At 38.3% G+C, this 21,983-nt stretch overlaps 1 protein-coding gene across 1 annotated transcript in view; it reads right to left on the bottom strand.

Moving 5' to 3' along the window:
• LOC108787646 (protein FAM19A2-like) overlaps window positions 1-21,983 on the bottom strand; it is a 316,341-nt gene that overhangs the window by 174,341 nt on the left and 120,017 nt on the right. The window contains exon 2 of the mRNA XM_018557250.1: window positions 15,002-15,117. Within this exon, the coding sequence (XP_018412752.1) occupies window positions 15,002-15,116 (115 nt within the window). The 5' untranslated portion in view covers window position 15,117. The remainder of the gene's footprint in view (window positions 1-15,001; window positions 15,118-21,983) is intronic.

The following is a 21,983-nucleotide window of genomic DNA, read 5'->3' as shown; positions in this document are numbered from 1 at the left end:
TGAGAATGTGAAATGGGCGGAGCAAGCCGTGACGTCATGGCTCGCTCCGCCCATCTGTTGACATTCGGGCTGAATGGCATTTTGCAGTGAGTTTTCGTCGGGTTCGGGTGGTCGTCATGCGGCAGAACTTCTTTTATTTTGGCAGGTCGGCGGGGGTCGTGCATCGTGATTGACGCTGGATTACATCGATGGAGCCATTTTAAAAAAAAAATGTTTTTAAAAGGAATAGTAAAAAATTGAGTCTTTGGTTTTTTTTGGTTTTTACTTGGGGAGGGTCCCTCCTAACATTCCTACCAGACCTAAAGGGTCTGGTATGAATTGGGGGGGAACCTCACGCTTTTTTTTTTCATCTTTGCTGCTAACGAAATTTTGTCCAATAAACAAAATTTCGACCGGACTACCGCTAACAAATTTCGGCCGAAACACGAAGCGAATTCAATTGCGGACCCGAATCAGAAAAACGACTACGGTTAACAAATTTCTTCCGAATTCCTCAACGAATTCAATTGCGGACCCGAATAAGAAAAACGAAATATGCAAAATCCGAATAAAAACTAAACGAAACTAAACAATTTTTTTGCTGGTGCACATGTCTACATATTTCCCCTTTAATATAAAAATGATGCTCATTGTATAGGTTAATGCAGAGAAACAATGGTTTTCAGTAATACAGTCAGCGACATCAAAAGTGTTTGAATAAACGTAAGAATTACAAGATGATTGTACTTGGGCACTATCTAATTGCAGAACAATCTTTTTATTGACTAATATGTCATAATAATGCCCAGTCATATCACTTAAAGCATACCCTCAATGAGCATACAACCCTACGGCAGCCAAAAATATGTATAAAAAGGACATAAAATGAGTCATTAAAAACCAACTGATCTTTCCCCTAAAGAGAAAGCTTTTCTGCTATGATCAATCAGTATGACGGTGATAGTTTACCAGGGTAATGTAGACCAGGGAGAAGAGACAGAAACATATACTAGTATAACAGAGAAAAAACAAGAATTCTATTGGAAAGATAGATTGCTTTGATGCATTTGTGTTGCAAAGAACAAAGAATGTCTACACAGTCTTTAGTGTCACATGTAATGAGGTGGCTGCTTCAGGCAACATTTATGAAGGCACAGTTGGGGTGGAACTGAGGCTGCAGTGTCCACTCTCCTTCCTTAGTACAGCTTACTAAAGATGGGCCTAATAAAATCCCAAGTTCATCTTTACTGAGTTCCCTGTTCAGTCATTGCACCTGTCACATAGGCAGACACAGCCACCAAGCTACTTTACGGATGCAGAGCTTTCCACTTCATGGATCCAGAGCCTTAAGCTGGCCATACACCTTACAATTATCTGCAGATGTTCTGTGGTCAGATGGAAAAGGTGCAACGGATTCCTCCATCTACACTTAACTGTGTGGATGGAGTAATCTCCACCTGGGCCAATCTGTTGCACTTTTTCCATCTGACCACAGAAAATCTGCAGATAATTGTAAGGTGTATGGGCACCTTTAATTTAAAGTGCACTGATCACACGCTGCTGGTCACTGTACCTGCCTGTGTGACAGGTGCAGCTGCTGGGCAGGACACTCTGCTCAGTGCTACTGAGCCTGCTCTTCCAACATGCGCAGAGACACTGAGCTGAATCCCTGTATGTGTGTGTGCCCCCACACTCACACAAGCATCTCCACTGTCCATGGTAGGCATTGTTGGAAATTCAACAGCATATACTGATATACTTGTGTAATTTGTCTTTTGAGCTGTAGATGGCGCTCTAGTGCAATGCTAGTCTCTATGTGCATGCTTATCTATGATACAAAGGAGGTTTTTTCGGTTTCCTTCATAATGCTATATACATACATGCAATGTTCTTCTAAGCAAGTCAAACTTAATTCAGCATTCCTCAAGATTTTAGTGCTTCAGCTAAACACATAATCAACAGGCATCTCTATTTTTTTAGCTCTTTATAGCATTTGTTTTGCACACCACAATCAACCTGTGTTTAATGCATTTGAGATAGCCCCCCACTCTCCGTTTCTATAAATCTTTGTCCTCTGTATGTTCGGCGGGGGTGTAGCATGTTCGTAAGATAAAAGCCGTATGGGCCGGTGTGCGCAAGCGCACACTGCCCGTTCGGCATTGCGGCCATCGAAAGCCCGCCCCTCAGGGGGCGTGGTTTGCGATCATCGCAAGTACGATCTGCCTATCCATGAGGCAGATCATACGTTTTTTTAAGTACCTTACAACCATCGCAAGACAAAAGTCTTGCGATGGTTGTAAGGTGTGTGCCCAGCCTAACAGAGTCAAGAGTGTCTCAGAAGTAAAGATGGGCTGAGGTTCACCAATCTGTAAAAAGCTGCATCTAAAAATTGTCGAACTATTTCAGAATAATGTTCCTCAATGTAAAATTGCAAAAGCTTTAAATATATCTTCCTCCGCAACATATAATATCATCAAAAGATTCTGAGAATCTGGAGAAATCTCTGTGTGCACGATGTCTGTGAAGGTTCTCATTCATTCAGTTCATGGTATATCTGTAAAAAATAAGTCAAGGCAACTGGACTTGCTGTATTTTTCTTGAAGACGTTTCACTGGTCATCCAACCGGCTTATTCAATTCAGAATGACTTGTACAAAAAAATTATCTGGGAATAAATATGGTGAGTGTTACTCCAATCCATATAATCTGTTATTCACAATCAGTTGTTGATTGCATTTGCATAATTGGAGTCTAGGAGGTATTATTAAGTAATTCTGAATTGAGAAAGACGGTTGGATGACCAGTGAAACGTCTTCAAGAAAAATACAGCAAGTCCAGTTGCCTTGACTTATTTTTTACAAATATACTCTGTGTGCAAGGGACAAGGCCAAAAGGCAATATTGGATGCCCATGATCTTAGGGCCCTCAGACAGCACTGCATTAAAAACAGGTATGATTCAATGATGGATATCACTGCATGGGCTCAGGAATACTTCCACAAATCTGTGAACACAGTTCGCCGTGCCATGCAAAAATGCAAGTTAAAGCTTTATCATGCAAAGAAGAAGCCATATCTGAACATGATCCAGAAACACCACTTCCTGGGCCATAGCTCATTTAAAATGGTCTGTCGCAAAGTGGAAAACTGTTCTGTGGTCAGACAAATTAAAATGTTACATTCTTTTTGGCAACCATGGGCACCACATCCTCCCTACTAAAGAGGAGAGGAATCTCCCAGCTAGTTATCAGCACTCAATTCAAAAGCCTGCATCTCTTATGGTATGGGGGTGGATTAGTGCAAATGGAATGGGCAGCTTGCACATCTGGAAAGGCACCATCAATGCTGAAAGATATATCCAGGTTTTAGAGTAGCACATGCTCTCATTAAGATGATGTCTTTTTCAGGGAAGGCATTACATATTTCAGCAGGACAATGCTAAACCGCATACTGCATCTCTGACAACAGCATGGCTTCGTAGTAAAAGAGTCCGGGTGCTTAACTGGCCTGCCTGCAGTCCAGACCTTTTACCAATTGAAAATAATTGGAGCACCTTGAAGTGAAAAATAAGAAGACCTAGGACCTTTGAGCAGTTAGAATCCTATATCAGGCAAGAATGGGACAACATTCCTCTCCCAAACTAGCAACTGGTCTCCTCAGTTCCCAGATGTTTACAGAGTGTTGTTGAAAGAAGAGGGGATGCTACACCCTGTTAAACAAGGCATGTCCCAACATTTTTGAGACGTGTTGCTGCCATCAATTTCAAAATTACCTTATACAGCATCCCTAATACATTTGAATGACATGTTTTATAAATTTTTATACTGAAGAGATTGATGGAACACTATAATTCTCTGTTCTTGGCAATAGGGTTGATTTACTAAAGCATTACAGGCTGTTCCCTTTCCAAAGTAAATGTTCACTGAGCAAATAAAGCTGTGTTCACATCAATCAACAAACCACTTTTTTTTTAATTTCTCTGCACATGTTAGGGTATTTAAATAGAACACAAGTTCACCTTATTTACTAACATTCACTTTTTAACATGAACATACACTTTGCAGAGTGAACTTTCCTTTTGCTAAGTGAACAGCCTCTAAAACTTTAGTAAATTAACCCTACTGTGTCTTTACTGAGATGAATGCTTCCCCAGAGACTGCAATTATGTGACTTTAGAAAGATGATTGCATGAACCCCCCTAGTTTTCATTGCCTTGTAATATCCATTGCAAAGCTAGTTAATATATGGAGCCACAGAGTTTGTTTGGAGATCTGAGAAAAGCCCCAGTGGGCAACAGTGCTAGGAATTTTGCACACAGTTCATTCTTTATTAACCCCTGCTGCCTTTCAAGATTTGTCATAACACTCCATGAAAATTAGTTTAATTATAATTAGTAACTTGTCTTAAAATTCCAGTTGCTTCTGAAATAATAGCAGAATATAAATAAGATTTAAAGCCTTTTTGCTCAAAAATCTCAAGATACAGCCTGCTTCCCTTACTTGTTAAGTCAACCTACAGCAGCCGATGTGCTTCACAGAATACCAACATTATGCTAAATCTGCTTTTCAATTCCTCTCTGGAGTTGGAAATGAAATGTCCTAAAAACCAGAAGGGTGTTTGCAAATCACATTTTCATTGACTTTTGTATGTGCAACTCGAAAGACAAATAAGTCTGCAGCGATTCAGCAAAGCGCTGCTGACAATATTGGAACCAATATACAAGACGATGTATGATGCTTTTATTGATATTAAGCTCAGTTTTCTGCCTGCGTGAGTTGATTCTCCTGATACACTGCGGCAGTACACTGCATGGGAGATGCTGTCTAAAATAAGCCTTGTGCTTTTTGTATTTGAAGGAAGTAGCGGTACATGCATCACTTGATGCTACCGAGTTATACATTTTAATTTTACAATGCAGCAAGACTACTGATTGCATAATGTAGGGAATTCTTTCTATGAACAGTGTTTACAAAAGATTTTAAGGGATTATGTTGATGTGAGAGCCAAAGATAAGGCAGTCACACATGCAGGTGTTATAAATTCAGCAAACATCTGCAATCTGCCAATTAAACTGAAACAAGTAACAAGGGACATCTAATTCACACAGGTTCTATGTCTCCATTCAAAGTAAGTGATATAGGTAGAGTAGTATTTATCATCTTATGTTGTATCTGTCAGCCATATTCCTTAGTCAAATGAGTTCTTGAATTATGTTGTTGCCTTATGTCATTGTAGGTAACAATTCTAGCTCTCCAGATAATCTCAGAATATATGAAGTTGTTAAAATGAAGAATATGGTTGGCTTGGTTTTGTGGAAATACACAAAGGCTCTGGCATTACTTGTCATTACCAGTGAACTCTCTGTGAATAAGAAAAATATCCTGAGCTGAGTTATATGACAACTTCAATTTCTCTTGGAGGATACTGTATATAATATAGCATTATGTGGATTCCCTAATAGGAACAAAAATGTGTCATTAGAAATTAAATGGTTCCTCATACAGGTACCCACTCAGGGTGGGCCTTAGGATATTTGCACTATTTGAATGGTATTCACCCAGGTAAACGCTGGGTGGAAGATTTATAAATCAGACCCTTACTGTTTATAGGCACACTTTAACATTTCATCAGTAAACATTGACAAGATTCTCTAATAAAAATCTGTGCATGACACCTTCTCTGCCATCTATCTCATGCTACATATGTTATAAAACATTTACTTGTTCATTGTGTATCTGGCAATATGGAACTGAACAACCAAGTCCCCATAAGACTCCCTTTTTACCCAACATGTCCACTTACATGCATACTGTAAGGTTTCCAGATTACTGTCCATCTTCCCTACCTGAGAGCTTGTAGAGTGCTTACACAAACTAATTATTATCAAACAATTCTCTATAGGTGGTGGAGTGTCTATGTAGGGCTGAATCTTACAATAAATCAACAATATACACAATGGAGTACTATGATGCTGGCCAGAAGAGAAAGTTTGTATCTGCCTCCAATGTGGCTTTTCTATTTTTATTGCTCTAAATTATATGTTTTGTAATCTAGTTCCCAGAAATTGGAAGAACATAAGCGTTACACTGTCAGGCCCATTCCTACTAATGAAAGAACAACTTATACTTCTGTGAGGATTTACAGAAGTGTCCAATTTGGGCACACTGAACACTGGAGAGCAAAACCCTGTTAGAAATTGTTAAATGTCTTGTGAACCTAACCACATTAAATTACAGTGTACAGAAAATACAGCAGTAACCATAACCCATAATAACTGAACTCTGTAGATTGTTCCATAGCTATTACTTGTCTAAAAGTGAAGGAAAAAAACACATAATAGCACGATCAAAGGTACATGTAGCCAATTTATGTCTGCAGCTGCTAAATATGTAGGTTTATTAAGTAATATTAGTGTGAGATTGGTTTGCCTACTCTATAAGACAGTAGCAGCAGCTGACTTTTGCTGCACTTGCCAATTTATGAAGGGAATAGCTTTAGATGATATAATTTGTCAGACGAGAGAACAGATAAAATGAAAATAAAATCATGGTGATCGTTATTTTCTTTTTTTTCCCCTTTCACAGTTAGGACGTGGATAAGGCAAATATTTAAAAGCAAACAGTGTACGTGTAAAATTGTTTAAAAAGATATTTAGTGGTAATATACCAAAGTGTGCAGATGTAGGGAAATATGAAAAACATTAAGCCTAGACTGGAAACAGTAAATATTAAGTAAGCATATGAAACCCATAAGCTTGATGGTTTTCATATGTGTACTTAATATTTACTGTTTCCAGTCTAGGCTTAATGTGAAAGAGATTTTGTTCATCTCCTTAAGGTATAGTTTGCAGCCAAATTGGTATAGTGCCCATTTTGTATTTGTTACGTATACATATACATATAGCATAACTTTACAAAAAAAATGGCAGCTTACATTTTTTAGATGTTCTTTGTGCTAACTCCAAGACTAAAAAATCCTGCTTAGTCCTCACTGTCTGTGGGGTTGAGGGGAATATTGTTTTAAATAATTAACTGTCTGTACTGTGCTGGCAGATTTTATTAGCACTTGTAAAACAGATGAGCAGGACTTTATGTCTTAACAAAGGGTTAAAGCCCTGAAGACTCCCATTTTACTGCTAAAATTAGGTAATGTGTGGGAAATGGGTGTATACCTATAATGTTTTGCATATATTTTTTTTTTTTCTACATGGTAACGGTATTCCTTGCTAGCTAGTTTGTTTTCCACTTATGAAGGTTACATGTCTTTCCCCTGGATAAGGACTTGACTTTGCAAGGGATTCAACTATGCACAGTTGGCTGCTGTGTAATGTTTACATGGCTATGGTCCGCATGTTATACTGGTCATTGTTTCATATTTTCTGTCTTTTTGTCATCTCTGTAAATCTTACGTAACAAAAAAAGTTAATAAAAATTGTCAATTTAAAAAAAAAAAGCCCTGAAGACAACGGGGTCTATTCACAAAGCAGAAGAAGGATCAGGCCGTAGCTTCGGCTGATCGGCTGATCCTTCTGCTTACGGCTGGCTCCGGCCACTTGCAGAGAGATCAGCGTCCCTGGTTACCAGCTAACCAGGGACACTGGTCTCCAGACAGCCTAAATCTCCCAGGCGCTCTGGGAGTCTCCCGGCTGCCAAGGAGAGAAACACTGCTTTTTCTTTTTTATTCTGACATGGAGCCGTTGGCTGGCGTCAGAATAATAAAAAAAAAAATTCACCATAGGAATGCCTTGCTAGATTCCTATTGGCTATTTCAATTTGCAATAGCCAATAGCAAACTAGCTATAGCACACTCCCATAGCATGTTCGGCTGACCCGAAGCCACCCGATGTACGGCTGATTTCAGCCTATATACGGCTGAAATCAGCCGTACCAGCCTGAAGTGATTAGCCGAACAGCATTCGGCTCCCTTCGCTTCAGGTGGGTCATTCACTCGGCTGCCTACGGCAGCTTAGTGAGTAGACCCAATTGAATGTTAATGAGGGGGGACTTAGCCTGTCCTAAGTCATTCTATTATTACAGACAAAGTTTCCTGTTACTGAAATTGAGAGAGAAATGCCTTTAAAATATATCTAAAAGGTAGGAAATATTTTTTGAAACATTATTTTTAGAAATACTGTGTGAATAGGAACACATGACAAACATATAAAGAGGTTTTCTCAATTTTGACTGCAAATGTGGAAATACACTTTAAGGTGTCCCCTCCATAGCGTTCTCTTTCTAATTGGTGGATTTCACTAGTTAACAGACAGTGTGCCAACATGTGGGGAAAGTGTGACTTAGTACAGCAAAGACCTGAGTAGTACTGAACATACTTTATATATAACTAAAAAACATCACAAACTAAAAACACAAAGCATGTGTGTGTTTGACTTAAATATTTAACATTTTAAATATGTATAGTTTAAAGTGTCTCTACAGGCAAACATACAATTTGTTGTGTCAGCAGTTTCCCATAATAGCTCAGTAATCATATTGTGCTCATGACTTAATTGTTTTTTATTATACAGCAATTATCCGTTGATCCTGCTAGTTTCCTATTTAGTAATGGAGTCCCAGTAATGGACCAACAACGCTTATACAGTCTTTCAAATAGATAATGCCGCAATGTTCTTGTATCCAGAAGCATCCCCACCTCATTATGTGTGTAGGTGTGTGTACTGATTGGGTACTTACAATGCTTCCGCTAATGAACAGCACTGTAATTCTGGAGTTTGCTCCCACAGTGTTTAGTCTGGATCGGACCTTTGACCCCTCCCTGCATCACTTTAGTGTTGACATTTTAGGTCATTTTCATGAAGAAAGACATTGAGCAGGGTTGGAAGTGCCAGGAGGACATTGGTTGCGTTTTGCCTTTCCTTGTACTTTAAATGTGTTTAGAATATTTTCTACTGCTGTACTCCAGCACTTTAAGCAATGCAAATAAAATCTCACTTCGGGCTCAAGTCTGCACCAAACATAATATTTTCCTAAGGATATGTACTATGGGCCTAGGGATTTTATAGCCTTGTTTTACAACCTGCTGTGCTGAAAGGTTTATGTCGGTCCATCATTCAGTGGAGAAAGTAAACACCAGTCTTTGGGTGGACAGCTGCCCTTAGATTTGCCCTGTTAGACAAATAAAGCTTTATAGTTATCAGTCTAAAACTCCTATGTGAACAAGACTTAACAACAGACTCATAAAAAAAAAAAATTAGAATGGTAAAATATATCTTAGACATCTGCCCCAAAATACCTTTTTCTATCCTGAAAAGTTTAAAAGACCAATCCAACAAAATTATTCAATACTGCAATGTTGGTAAATATCAGTTTCAGAGGAAGCAAGTTCCCTTATCTGAGACATGTTTTAGAAAGAAGCATGTGACCTCTTTTTAAAGAAGTCTAGGTGTAAATTGGCTAAAAGATGCTACGTTATACAGAATCTGTCAGCCTGAAGAGGCTGCCGACACAGGAGTCAGAGGACAAAGCAGCAATTTGAGATTGGGGACATTGTGACTGTAAGCAAAATCTTTGCTGGGGTGTGTGCATAAACAAAAGGACCTTATAAACGGTTCATCTAAGTAATCCTATGGCCAAATCTTCAAATAAGAGATTCAGAAAGTGGATTACCATTATGCAGAGAAGCTCCTTTAATCCTTGTGCTCTTTCTGCGTTCCCCCACCTGGGGTTTATTGGACTTCTATACAACTTCTGATGAAGAGCAGCTCATCAGATTTGGTAAATGCATTGAGCTAAGCCAATCCTGTTCCACTGCATGGTTCAGCTCTCCCCAAATAAGAATACACTATCTGTGATTTTGATCAATTATGTTTGTTGTCATATGTACGTTATCTGATGCTATTAATGCAATTTGTGTAGCTGAACAGTAAATAATTCAGGGTGGTCTATGAAGGTATTATTTGATATCTATCACATAGGATTTATGTCAAACCATTTCAAAGCAAATCATTTTTTTAAACGTTCTAATATGTATTTATCGTTGGGAGAAATTTTTGAAACCTGTTTTATACACAATTGTCACTTTACTAGCACCTTCACACCAGGGCATTTCGTGGTGCATCATTATTTTCCACGCTGAAATGCATGCAAATCAAAATCCCATGTATTCCTATAGGGGCCGTTCACGCAAATGCTAACAATATGCCCAATGTTTAAAATAGACCATGAGCTTTTTGTGGCACCTATCAGCTCGTTTTGCTCTATAGACTTCAATTGAATCAGCGCATTCTTGTGCCTTTTTAATGCGTTTATGTAGCTGAGACTGCTTTTCATGGACAACTGAACATGAGCTCAAAACAAGCATTAAAAAGCTCTTGCATATGAACAGAAAACACCTTTAAAATGTGCTGAAACACTCATTAAAAATGCGCAAAAATGCACTAGAAAAGCATGAAAAATGCTGTTGCTCTGGTGTGAATGGGGACTTAAGTCCAATTAAATCAAGATTCTACTGTGTATATAACAATACAGGACGTGGTGCCTTGATGGCCTATCAGTCCAACAATTTTACTGAAAGCGTCTACAGCAAACCGGACTTTGCAATAGGGACACATTTAAAAAACCAAGATGGTTTACCAGAACTGGTGTTACCCACAGCAACCAAAAAGAATGCTTAATTTGAAAGGTGAACCCTTACTGGTTGTTGTACACCACTGCTCCAGTGTTTCTACTTCAACTTGCTTTTTCCTATCACATTTTTGTAAATCAGACTTACTGTCTGTCCAATGTTTAGTTTTATCATTGGAAGTATTGGGTATGGAGAACAGTGCTGTATACATTTACAAATCCACCAATTCTTTAATTGCTGTGATCCCAGGCTAAAATTTCAATACATATTATTTTTTTTAATCCTGTCCCTGTTATTGTGTAAAGAAGTGATAATTATCTGCTCTAAAATAGCTATTGCAGATAATTATCTGCTCTAAAGTTATCACATGCAGATGAAATGCAAACAAGTTACCATCTAAGTGTCATCTAAAGCATTGTGTATTGTTCAAATAATTTCATGGTTGAACTCCTATGGGCTTTTTAAATAAGGTAATGCGCACTATAATGTCTATATACTTAGTGCAGTAGTTCACAGCAACTAGTCAGATTTCAGTTTACTGCCCTCATATAAGGATACAATTCCACGTTTGCTGCAGGTTTCAGCTTCTTGCATATTGTCTTGTGGATGGACCCATCCCCTTCTGTCTCTATGACAATGGTCACCACATACCTCCTAACTTTATGAAATGAAAAGGGGGACATCTTCCAGCACAATATTTATGCAATGGACATACCCCTACCAAGTGAATGTAAGTGAAAAAAGCTGACTACCTAAGTGAACACAGCTTAGCCTTATTCGCTAACATTCAATGTGCAACATTTAAGATACATTTTTAAAGTGAATATTCACATTGCTATTGAACAACATCCACTTTAGCAAGTTGACCCCATTGACTGCACTAAGTATGTAGATGTATACTTTATAGCTGCTATATTTAAGTTACCTTACAGTACTAGGAGCATCACTTTGTGGATTTAATGGATTTAATTGAACTGCAGGCCAGGAAAACCAGGATTGCATTCAGCACTAAGGAATTGCCAGGGCTGGGTTCTTCACACCAGAGTAGAACACACATAATCTTTTTATACACATTTGAATTGATTTACAAACCAAAGGAAACAATGTACATTACACTGGCATTCATTGTCTTGCCATGACTGCTTTAAATTGTTTAAATCAAATAAATGACAACACTGAAATATAGCAGTGAGACATATTTATGCCCTGCTCAATCTACCAAAGATTCTCCCTGACTACATTCACATTTCATCAAACCACACTAGCATCTTATATTTAATAGGCTAAGCAAAGTTGACAGACTATAATAGGTGCAACAGCTTTCCCTTAGGACTGCGTTTCCCCCCCAAAAAAAATCCCTCAGTACTAAACAGTAATGATTCAGAGAGATGTATGGGTTATTAGCTACCAACCTAAATATGTGAGCTACCAGTCCTGATATGTTCTTGAAAATGCTCTCATTCTTATACTTGTGTCAGTCTTTAATGAATTACTATCCTCTAACAAGTATAAGCATATCAATGGTTATGAAGTCTGATATGCACATTCCATAATGAAGGTTGTCTCCAGTTCTCCTATCTACTATAGTATACTAATAATGAGTTTTATTCAGGTATTTTTTGATCCAATAACATTGGGCTTTACAAATTAAATGTACACACAATTATTAGCAACAACCACTTTTAGAATCAGCTAATGTTTTTTTTTTCCCCAAAGGCAACCCATAGATATCCAGCTAAGTTGCAAACTTCCCCACCAGCTGGATTGTAAGTCAGCTAGGCAGGTGGCTGTGCACTATATTGTTTTATTCAGGTATTTTTTGATCCAATAACATTGTGCTTTGCAAATTTAATGTGCATACAATTATCAGCAACAGCCACTTTTAGAATCAGCTAATGTTTTTTTCACAAAGGCAACCCATAGATATCCAGTTCCAAACTTCCCCACCAGCTGGATTGTAAGTCAGCTAGGCAGGTGGCTGTGCACTTTATTGTTGTATATCTCCACAGTCGCCAAATATCTGATGATTGCCTATTACTGCACCATCTCCCTGTGGCACAGTTGTGTCAGCTAATGGAAGGAGTATCTAAAGTACATCCAACAGATACAGGAGGTACTTGTGCTTTTTAAAGAAAATAAATTGTTACAGTTTGGAATTTAAACTAATAGTAAATAAATTATAAGTTACATCATATACAGTATAATAAATTCTTCAGAAACTATTTCTATGCAATTAAAGTGTGCATATGCTAACATAAGCTGTGGATGAGAGTGGCAAGGTTGCTAGGGATGGCACATAATCACCCACACATCATGTTGTTGTCTATCAATGACACAATCTCATGTTTCTCAAAGATTCCTTGCCTGCAATCCATCTGGGTCCTCATTTTTCACCTGGGTGAATTGTCAGTATTTCTATGTATTCCCAGCCTTGTGTGGTTATGGTTTCTGATCTCATTAGAGTGATGTTAAGGTTAGCCCACTGACTAGGAGTTGGAGGGGGCAGCACAAGACAGCTGGCCTTGGGAGAGAGGAAGTATAAATCCAGTGCTGCAAGTGGTAAATGAACTAGAGGAAAGTGTCTTTGTTATAACTAATAGGATGCCATCATTAAACCAAATTCAACTCTCAAAAGAGAAGTGAGAAACGTCGCCTAACCAATGTCATGCTTATTTCAAATACTTTTTGTTACAGCTTTAATAAAAACAGTATCAACTTCATTGCAGGTGAACATTGCTAATATTAAACATTTGCTCAATTTTGTTTCAGTTTGCATTAAAAAAGACAGCTGCACGATAAAACAATTATTGTATCATGACTAGTAATATCAAGTGCAGTAGCTTTCAACGATGATCACAGTAAAATCTCCATTGCTCTTGGATGAGCTTTTGTTCTTTTGTTAGTAACACACACTGTATAATATGAAATACAACAGTAAATGTTTTCCATCATGTTCCATCCTATAAGAAAAGCTAGAGAAGGAATATCACTTAACAACATCAAGTGCTACATACCATTTGTTCATATAAAATATGCATAATTGCTATGTTTTACATTAAATCTTCAAAGCACACCTTGAAATAAAACGCACTGTCTGCTCAGATTGCACAACCTCCCTCCCCCATTACAAATCACTGACTAGTAAGTGCAAAATGTACCTGGGAAAAAGACATTTGATTTATACTTACCTTACCCTCGTCTTCTCCATCTCTGAATGTGACATCACTCATTCCAGGAAGATTCCGGGGAATGCAGAGCAGGCAAAATCTTACTGGAAAACTTTAGAAATCCATTGTAAGAGCATCTTCTAACAAGATGTGGGCTGCTATGTATTCCCCATGATCCAGCCAAAAGGAGTGTGATGTCATTCATGCCTAGGCACCAAGTGAGAAAGACAGGGGTGAGGTAAGTATAAACCCTATTTTTTTTACAGGTACATTTTACACCTACCGATAGTAGGTGATTTATGAAGGGGTGGGGGCCTGGACAGTAAGCAGACTTTACATTTGACTGCAAGGTCTGCTTTAAGGGTATTTCCAACTTTGTAGCCAAACTGGAGAAACACCTATGTAATATTTGCTACATATTTCCAGTCACATATAAAAACCCTCAACAATAATAAACATTTGCTGCTTATATTTTTAGTCGCATTTACTTGCTGAAAAATCTAATTTAACTTTCCCCTTCTATGTAATGTTAAGTAGGGGGATATGGAGTTATGTTTGTCATAATTAACCATGTCTGTACTGTGCTGACGGATCTCCATTATCAGTGGTAAACTAGATGTGCAGCACTGTCTGTCCTAGTAAAAGCTTAACGATCTTAAGGCTTGCGTGGTACATTGTATGTTTATGCACTGTTCAAAAACTGTCCCTTAATGTAGTATTAAACTCTCAAACTTTCTTAGCTCTGCTTCCCTGACCTTCCTGTCCAGTACAAGATCACAAGTGATGGCAGAGTCTTTAGCAGCCAATCTACGAGCTTGGAGAAGGAAGGAAGGGGGGGGCAGGGTAGTGGCTTGTGCTGCTGTGCCTATGTGTTTGTCTAGACACACACAACTTACTAGCACACACATGGGTGACTCTATAGGAACCGCCAATGTTCAGGAGACCAGCTGATTCTGCAGGAAACTAAACTTTTAAACATTAAGGAGCATCATCCATTGTAAGTGATTTCATCAGCTTTTAAATAGCTTAAAATCTTTTTGACTTTAATATTACACACACACACACACATCCTTATTTCTGCATTGTTTCTATTCTAAGCAAATTATTTTTAGGTGCAATGGAGTACATAGCAAAAGTACAGTGGGGTTTTCTTAAATTTAACTGCAAAAGTTGAAATACACTTAACGTTGCTGAAAGAAATTAATTAGGACTACTGGTTGGCAGTCATTAGTGTTGTCTGACTCAGCATTAATCTGCTTATATTAAAAAAGGCCTACCTGAATGAATTCTGTGATGTGTTGATGCTGATGCTATCCTTCCCCATAGGGTTAAAAGGCAAAGTGTGAGAACCAGTACCCATTTGATAAAGCTTTGTATCTCTCTTTTACCCATTCTGTAAAACAAGCACAAAAAAAACACCTTATGTTAGTTTAACACATAATATTATCTAAACTATGTAATCAGACATCTGTTTATAAAAAAGTTCTTTACAAGAGTAATATTATAAACCTGAATTATAAAAATAATAATTGATTGATAGTAACAACAATACATTTAAAAAAAAAACAATTATTTAAAACAATTTGTAACCACTACAGATGACCAAAATTATTTACTCAATATGATATTCAACTTGGACCAGTCCATTTTGCAGCTATTGGATAACAGCTTCATTGATCTTTACTTTGTTCTGTTTTTTACATATATTTTTAAATAGAAAAATACAACATATGCCCCTTATTCCTCCCATTAAACAAGCTAGTCCAATGTTTAGTTGTATTGCTGGAAGTATTGGGTATGGAGAACAGTGCTGTATACATTTACAAATCCACCAATTCTTAAATTGCTGTGATCCCAGGCTAAAATTTCAATACATATATTTTTTTTGAATCCTGTCCCTGTTATTGTGTAAAGAAGTGATAATGATCTGCTCTAAAATAGCTGCAAAGTTATCACATGCAGATGAAATGCAAACAAGTTACCATCTTAGTGTCATCTAAAGCATTGTGTATTGTTCAAACAATTTCATGTTTGCACTCCTATGGGTTTTTTTAATAAGGTAGTGCACAGTATAATGTCTATATACTTAGTGCAGTAGTTCAGTTTATTGACCTCATATAAGGATAGAATTCCACATTTGCTGCAGGTTTCAGCTTCTTGCATATTTTCTTGTGAATGGACACCTCGCCTTCTGTCTCAATGACAATGGTAACCACATGCCTCCTAACTTTATGGGATGAAAAGGGGGGCAGCTTCCAGCACAATATTTATTCAATGGGCACATCCCTACCACACCCTCAGTTATGTTGACTAATATTAATTTATATTTATATGCCAAAAACGATTGGTTAAACCCAGAATGTGTTTTTTTTACCATCACTTTTCCTTTATACTGGCTTTTCAAAATAGCAAACAGGATAATTAAGAGATAGGATGAAGGTTTTAATGAATATTAACACTTTTGGTATTAAATAATACATTTTTATAGATATCTGTCCACCAGACCAAAAACAGGAACAACCGAGGTGCAAAGAGAGACAGTGGGATTTGGTTTAAAAAAGGGTTATCAGGCATGGATCATCAGGACATACAGAGTGGAGACATCTATTTAGCAGAGACAAAGACAACAATGAAAACTTGGCACAGGTTCTAAAACTCTCTAATCCTAAACTAAAAAAATACGTTTTGGCTGTACATACACTTTTAGAAGGTTCTAAATGTTGATAACTATATGTTTAGCTCAAAAAGTCTACCACACATACAGAAACTTTACTTGTTTTCAACTATGCTGGAAGCTAGCTCATCGAATGCTTTTGTTCCAGGTAACATTCACTTGCTGTCAAAAAGCAAAACTATCAAGAAATTAACATCCACAACAAAGAGAGTAATCCCGGACCCGCCGACCTGTGCAGTCATTAAGCTGTAAGTAACTTGCTATCTTTTCCCCGTTCCTGCACAATATCAATAATTGTCGCTTCCTCATTCTGCTGGACTGAACTTGGCAGAACGGACTTATTAGTGTGAGCCACTGGGAAACAAAGAAAGTTCCTTCTAATGTATTGGTTTCTTATTACAACAACACACCTGGGAGTGCGACACAATCTTCTTGTAACACACAGGGTAACTTTTAAAGAAACTGACATGTTGGGAGTTTAGAAACCTTAAAGGTGAAAATAGTCGACCTTTGCCAGATGCTTTATTCAATAAAAGACATATTTATATGTAAATAGAAGTATAGAAAAAGCAGACTAAGAAAAACAGCATATCTATTTACAGTCAGCTATGCCTTGTATTAAGAGTGTATTTCTCTGCTTGTTTAGACAGAAAAGCAGATTTAGCAATATGATACCGACGGTCTGTGAAGGTTCTCATTCATCCAGGTAATGGTATATCTGTAAAAAAAATCAAGGCAACTGGACTTTCTGTATTATTTCTTGAAGACATTTCACTGGTTATCCGACTGCAGACTTACAAATATTGCAGCACATTTTGAAATTAAATTAATATGCTAAGCTTATATGAGTGTTGGGTGATGGGGTTTAAATATTCTTATAAATATTCTTATAATTACACTTATGTAATAAAACACTTGCTCAGTATCACTATGAGTAATATGACTGCCCCAGAACTAGTACAAAGTACACAGTAGTTCAGCTTAGGGGCCAGTCAATGGCAGCTTCCAGTTGGTAAGTCTTTAAAGTAGATCTAAACCCAATCACTAACATTTCACATAAGCGTTACCATGTTAATGTAATCTGTAAAGCAGGTTTAATATGTTTTTTATCTGTAGCTGTCATTAAAAAAATATCTGGGGATCCCATCATGGAGGACTTGGTGGAGACTGACACACATTGTGCAGACATAGTCCATCATTGTTACTATCAGGAAACTGGTCCAAGCAATCTTTTTGTCTATCTTTCTATTTCTGATATTTCTTTATTTCTCATTCTATTGCTTTCATCTATCTATCTATCTATCTATCTATCTATCTATCTATCTATCTATCTATCTATCTATCTATAAATCCTGCTCTCTTTCTTTTTCAACTCTTTTTTCTCTTTCTATCTCTTTTATTCTATCCAGCTTTCTTTATTTTACTATCTCTTTATTTCTCTTTCTATCGCTTTCATTCTATCCAGCTTTCTTTATTTACTATCTCTTTATTTCCCTTTCTATTTTCTTTCTATCTATCTATCTATCTATCTATCTATCTATCTATCTATCTATCTATCTATCTCTCACCTATCTTTCTCCTGCTCTCTTTCTTTTTCTATCTCTTTGTTTCTCCTTCTATCTGTTTCTCCTTCTATCTCTTTCATTCTATCTATCTATGGGGTCTATTCACTAAGCTGCCGACCCCAAGCGAAGTGAGCCGAAGGCTGTTACAGTGAGTAAATAGCCGAATGCCGCAGAGCAGCATTCGGCTTGGCTGTTCTGCCTGGTCCCTCTGTGGAACCGAGCAGAATAGAAAAATAGTTAAAAAAGTAGAAAAAAAATTGGCCAGGTGGGTCTGCTGCCGTCAAAAAAGAAGAACACGCCATAGTAATGCATAGCAAGATTCCTATTGGCTATTTGCAATAGCCAATAGCAAACTAGCTATTGTACCCGCCCTCTGCTGCTGTCAATCACCAGAGGGGGGCCTGATGGAGAACTGCAGGTCTCCCTCTGCTGATTCTAGATATCTAGAATGTAGATATGCATTCCTATGGTGATTTCTCTTTTTTTTTCTTCTGACGGCAGTCAACGGCTCCGATGTCAGAAGAAAAAAAAATGAGCAGGGAAAGGTTTACTCTGCTCGATAGAGCAGAGTGAACCTTTGTTGGAGAAAGTGTTTCTCCCCCGGGTGACCGGGAGCCTATTAGACTCCCAGAGCGTCTGGGGGAGGAATGACAGATGGCATTCCTGGTTACTGGGTAACCAGGAATGCCATCTGTCATTACACACTGAGAACACGGAGAGGCCGCTCTCAGTGTGTAATGACAGCGTCCCTGGTTAGCTGGTAACCAGGAACGATGATCTCTCTGAAAGTGGCCGGAGCCAGCCGTGAGATGACGGCTGGCTCTGCCCAGCTGTCAGAAGCAGGCTGTCGGCCGGCTGTCAGAAGCAGGCTGTCGGCTTTCACCGCGGCTCAGTCGAGCCGAGGCATATGTCTCGGCCAACTTCGGGAGCTGTACGGGCTATAGGGAATAGCCCGTATAGCAGCCCTTCGGTTCTCCTGAACCGAAGGGGTCCTGGGGCCGAAACTAGATGAAGGATCAGCCGAAGCTATGGCTAGATCCGTTGGCAGCTTAGTGAATAGACCCCTATGTACCTATATATGTCTATCTATCATCTTTCTTTCTCCTACGCTCTCTTTTTATCTATCTATCTATCATCTTCATCACCACACTTTATTGTATATGTATCCAGAATTCCATAGTGAGCTTAAATGTGAGAAGCGTGCAGGTAAACTTACAATACCCTTCAATATTTCCTAATTATATTTACCAACTGCAACTTAGAGAAACTCCAGAAAATGTAATAATCTTTCCTCTCCTACATCTAGTCAGGTTTTATGGGCTCTCTATTCTTGGCGATAGTCCTTATCTATTTGCCTGGCTCTCTCTTTGTGCTTTGTTCACATTGATATTTATATAACACAGGTGCTGGAAAAAAAAAGTGCCCAGTGGGGAACGCACACTCAACATTCATATAAATCATGTAAAAAAATTAGCACATTATTATTCAGACGTAGTTCCTGTTATTGTAAAACATAATTATAGGGATCACATTAATCAAACTATGATGTTCCACGTAAATTGCATTGATGAGAGCATACGCCAGCAAATTAACTTAACTTGCAGACAGCAATCAGTTGTCCCTCCCTCCTTTCTTCAGTCTCCTTCACTTATCATTAGTGGCAAACCAATTGATTTCCTATTCAATATATGCATCTGCCCGGTGTAAATGGCTGAGTCAACTTCATACGATATCAGTTAACAAATCATTTTAATCTGCTTCATCTGTTTTATTAAAAGAAGAATGCAGATATATTCAGATTTTTAGGTAAGTGGAGCTAAAAAAAGCTATAGATGAAATATGTGAACCCTTTGGATTCACTCCTATGTGTTTTTCCCCCAAAAGCCTTTTCTATTAAAATCAATGGAAAAGCTATAAAATGCAGTACATTGCACATAACCTACATTGTTGCATGTTTTCAATGTGCATTGCAATACATTTTGTATTGAATGTCAACTCACATCATAATGCACATTGACAGGTGTTAAATGTGTGTTTTGCATCATGACGCGTGTTGACGTAAGCCTTTACAAGTGTTAAAATATGCTTTTACTCATTTCAAGCAGAGTCAAGCAGCTCAAAATGCTGTGTTGATGAGCAAGGTAAGTATTTGAGGTGGGCTGTACTCAGTCAGGGTGGTTGAGGGAATCCATTAAAGGACAGTTGTATCTGTAATTACACTTACACTTCTTGTCCTTTAAAGGTCAACTTCAATGTCAACATTTTATTGCTAGCTATGTCCCTATTAGGGATATTTCTCTTTGCTTTCTCTTTATTTCACAGGTATTAGACAGGATGGGGAGTAAGAGGAATATCCCTAACAAAGGCAGAGACCCCCAATAAAAAATAATTTTATAGAGGAGTGAAGAATGTTTAGAATGGGGGTAGGCAATCTTGGCCCTTCAGCTGTTGTGGAACTACCCATGAGGCATTGCAAGAATCTGACAGCCACAGACATGACACCCAGAGAAAAAGCCATTGTAGTATTACCGAAGCTGGAGTGCCCACCGCTGGTTTCAGGATTTTATTGCTGTGTGCTCAGGGAGACTGTCCCTTACTTCTGGTCCCGGTAATGGAGGGCAAAACCAGAAGAGCAGCTTTTAAAAAGACTTGATGGATGTTCTTACCCCTCCGCAGATTTGGGGCTTTTACTATTGAAGTGGGTCAGTATGAAAACAGCACTGCTAGCATTTTCAGAACGGGAGATCAATAATGCCTCCATCTTTCTTTCAAGACCAGTTTCCTTTAATGCAGTGTACCTATCATTCTCTGTCCTTGGAAAATGTCTAGGTCAAATAGCATATTACCATATTTTATATTTCCTTTTTGTTTTACCTGTTCATAAAATGTCAATTCTCTCACAGTTGCATTTTGATGCAGTTGAATTGACTGGTTTCTGTATATTTCAGTTTATTATGATGTTCACACATACTGTATACTTTCCAACCTGCTTTTCATTGTATTATCAATACAATCCATTATTTATAATCAAATTAATTAACTGGTAGCTGCTTTGATAGAGGTACTTTCAGACTGCCTCCGTTGAAAAATAACAATTGTGAAATACAAAGTAGAAAATACTAATACTTTAATTGTGCTTGTCTGACAGTGAGAGTATAATATCTGGAACAGAATGTGAATATAAACATTAGCAGCAGCATTGGCAGCCAAGCATGAAATCTAAGAATAACAGCAATATTCCTTTGACTATGGATGTTTTGTATTTTAGTGTCAGATGTAGTAATAAAATGCCATCTACAGTATACCTTCTATTTACTCTACCAAGACATGTGTGTTTATATATATATAAAACAATGCCACGGTGTAGTATGGCAACTTGGGCACCCAGGACTCTCAGCCAGAGGGGCTGGGAGGGTGCAGAATGTAAACGGCTTTATAAGGAAGAAGCTGGCTTTTCAGTTTCTTCCAGGTTTTTCAAATTGTATCAGAATAGGATCTGGAGCTCTGGAGGTTTCTTAGAGGTCTGGGTCGGATGAAATCCCCAGTCCTGGGGACAATTGTGTTGCCAACAATCAGTCTACACTGATCAAGTTGCTGAGAGCAGCCTCATTAAGAATCCAGACCAGAGCTCAGTGGAGTGGTGGTGTGGTGTGTGCTGGAGGCACACGAGGGTCAAGCCAGGTGGTGTGCTAGAGGTACACGAGGAACCGCAAGGGTAGTTGGAGGATTTGACAGGCTGAGAGAGCCAGGCACACAAGTTGTGTGGAAAGCTGCTGGAAGCGGCTAAAGGGTATGAAGTACCACTGAGGCGTTTTGTTGAGGCAAACATTAAAGTATTGGGACTGGGACACTGTGAGTGAACTGAACAACCTTGTGAGACAATATAGCCTATTTGCCGAAAAGACCGCCTCGTGACTCCACGAGATGTTGAAAGGTGATGCGAGGAATCTGACACTGCACTGTTGCCCTTCTGTTGTCTTGTACCAGTCTTGCCACTCTCCGTTCTGCCCGTCGCTGATC

The sequence above is a fragment of the Nanorana parkeri genome, unplaced genomic scaffold, assembly GCF_000935625.1.
Source record: "Nanorana parkeri isolate BGI_ZX_2015 unplaced genomic scaffold, ASM93562v1 scaffold276, whole genome shotgun sequence".
Classification (NCBI taxonomy): Eukaryota; Metazoa; Chordata; class Amphibia; order Anura; family Dicroglossidae; genus Nanorana; species Nanorana parkeri.
This window is presented reverse-complemented; position numbering and strand designations above follow the sequence as displayed.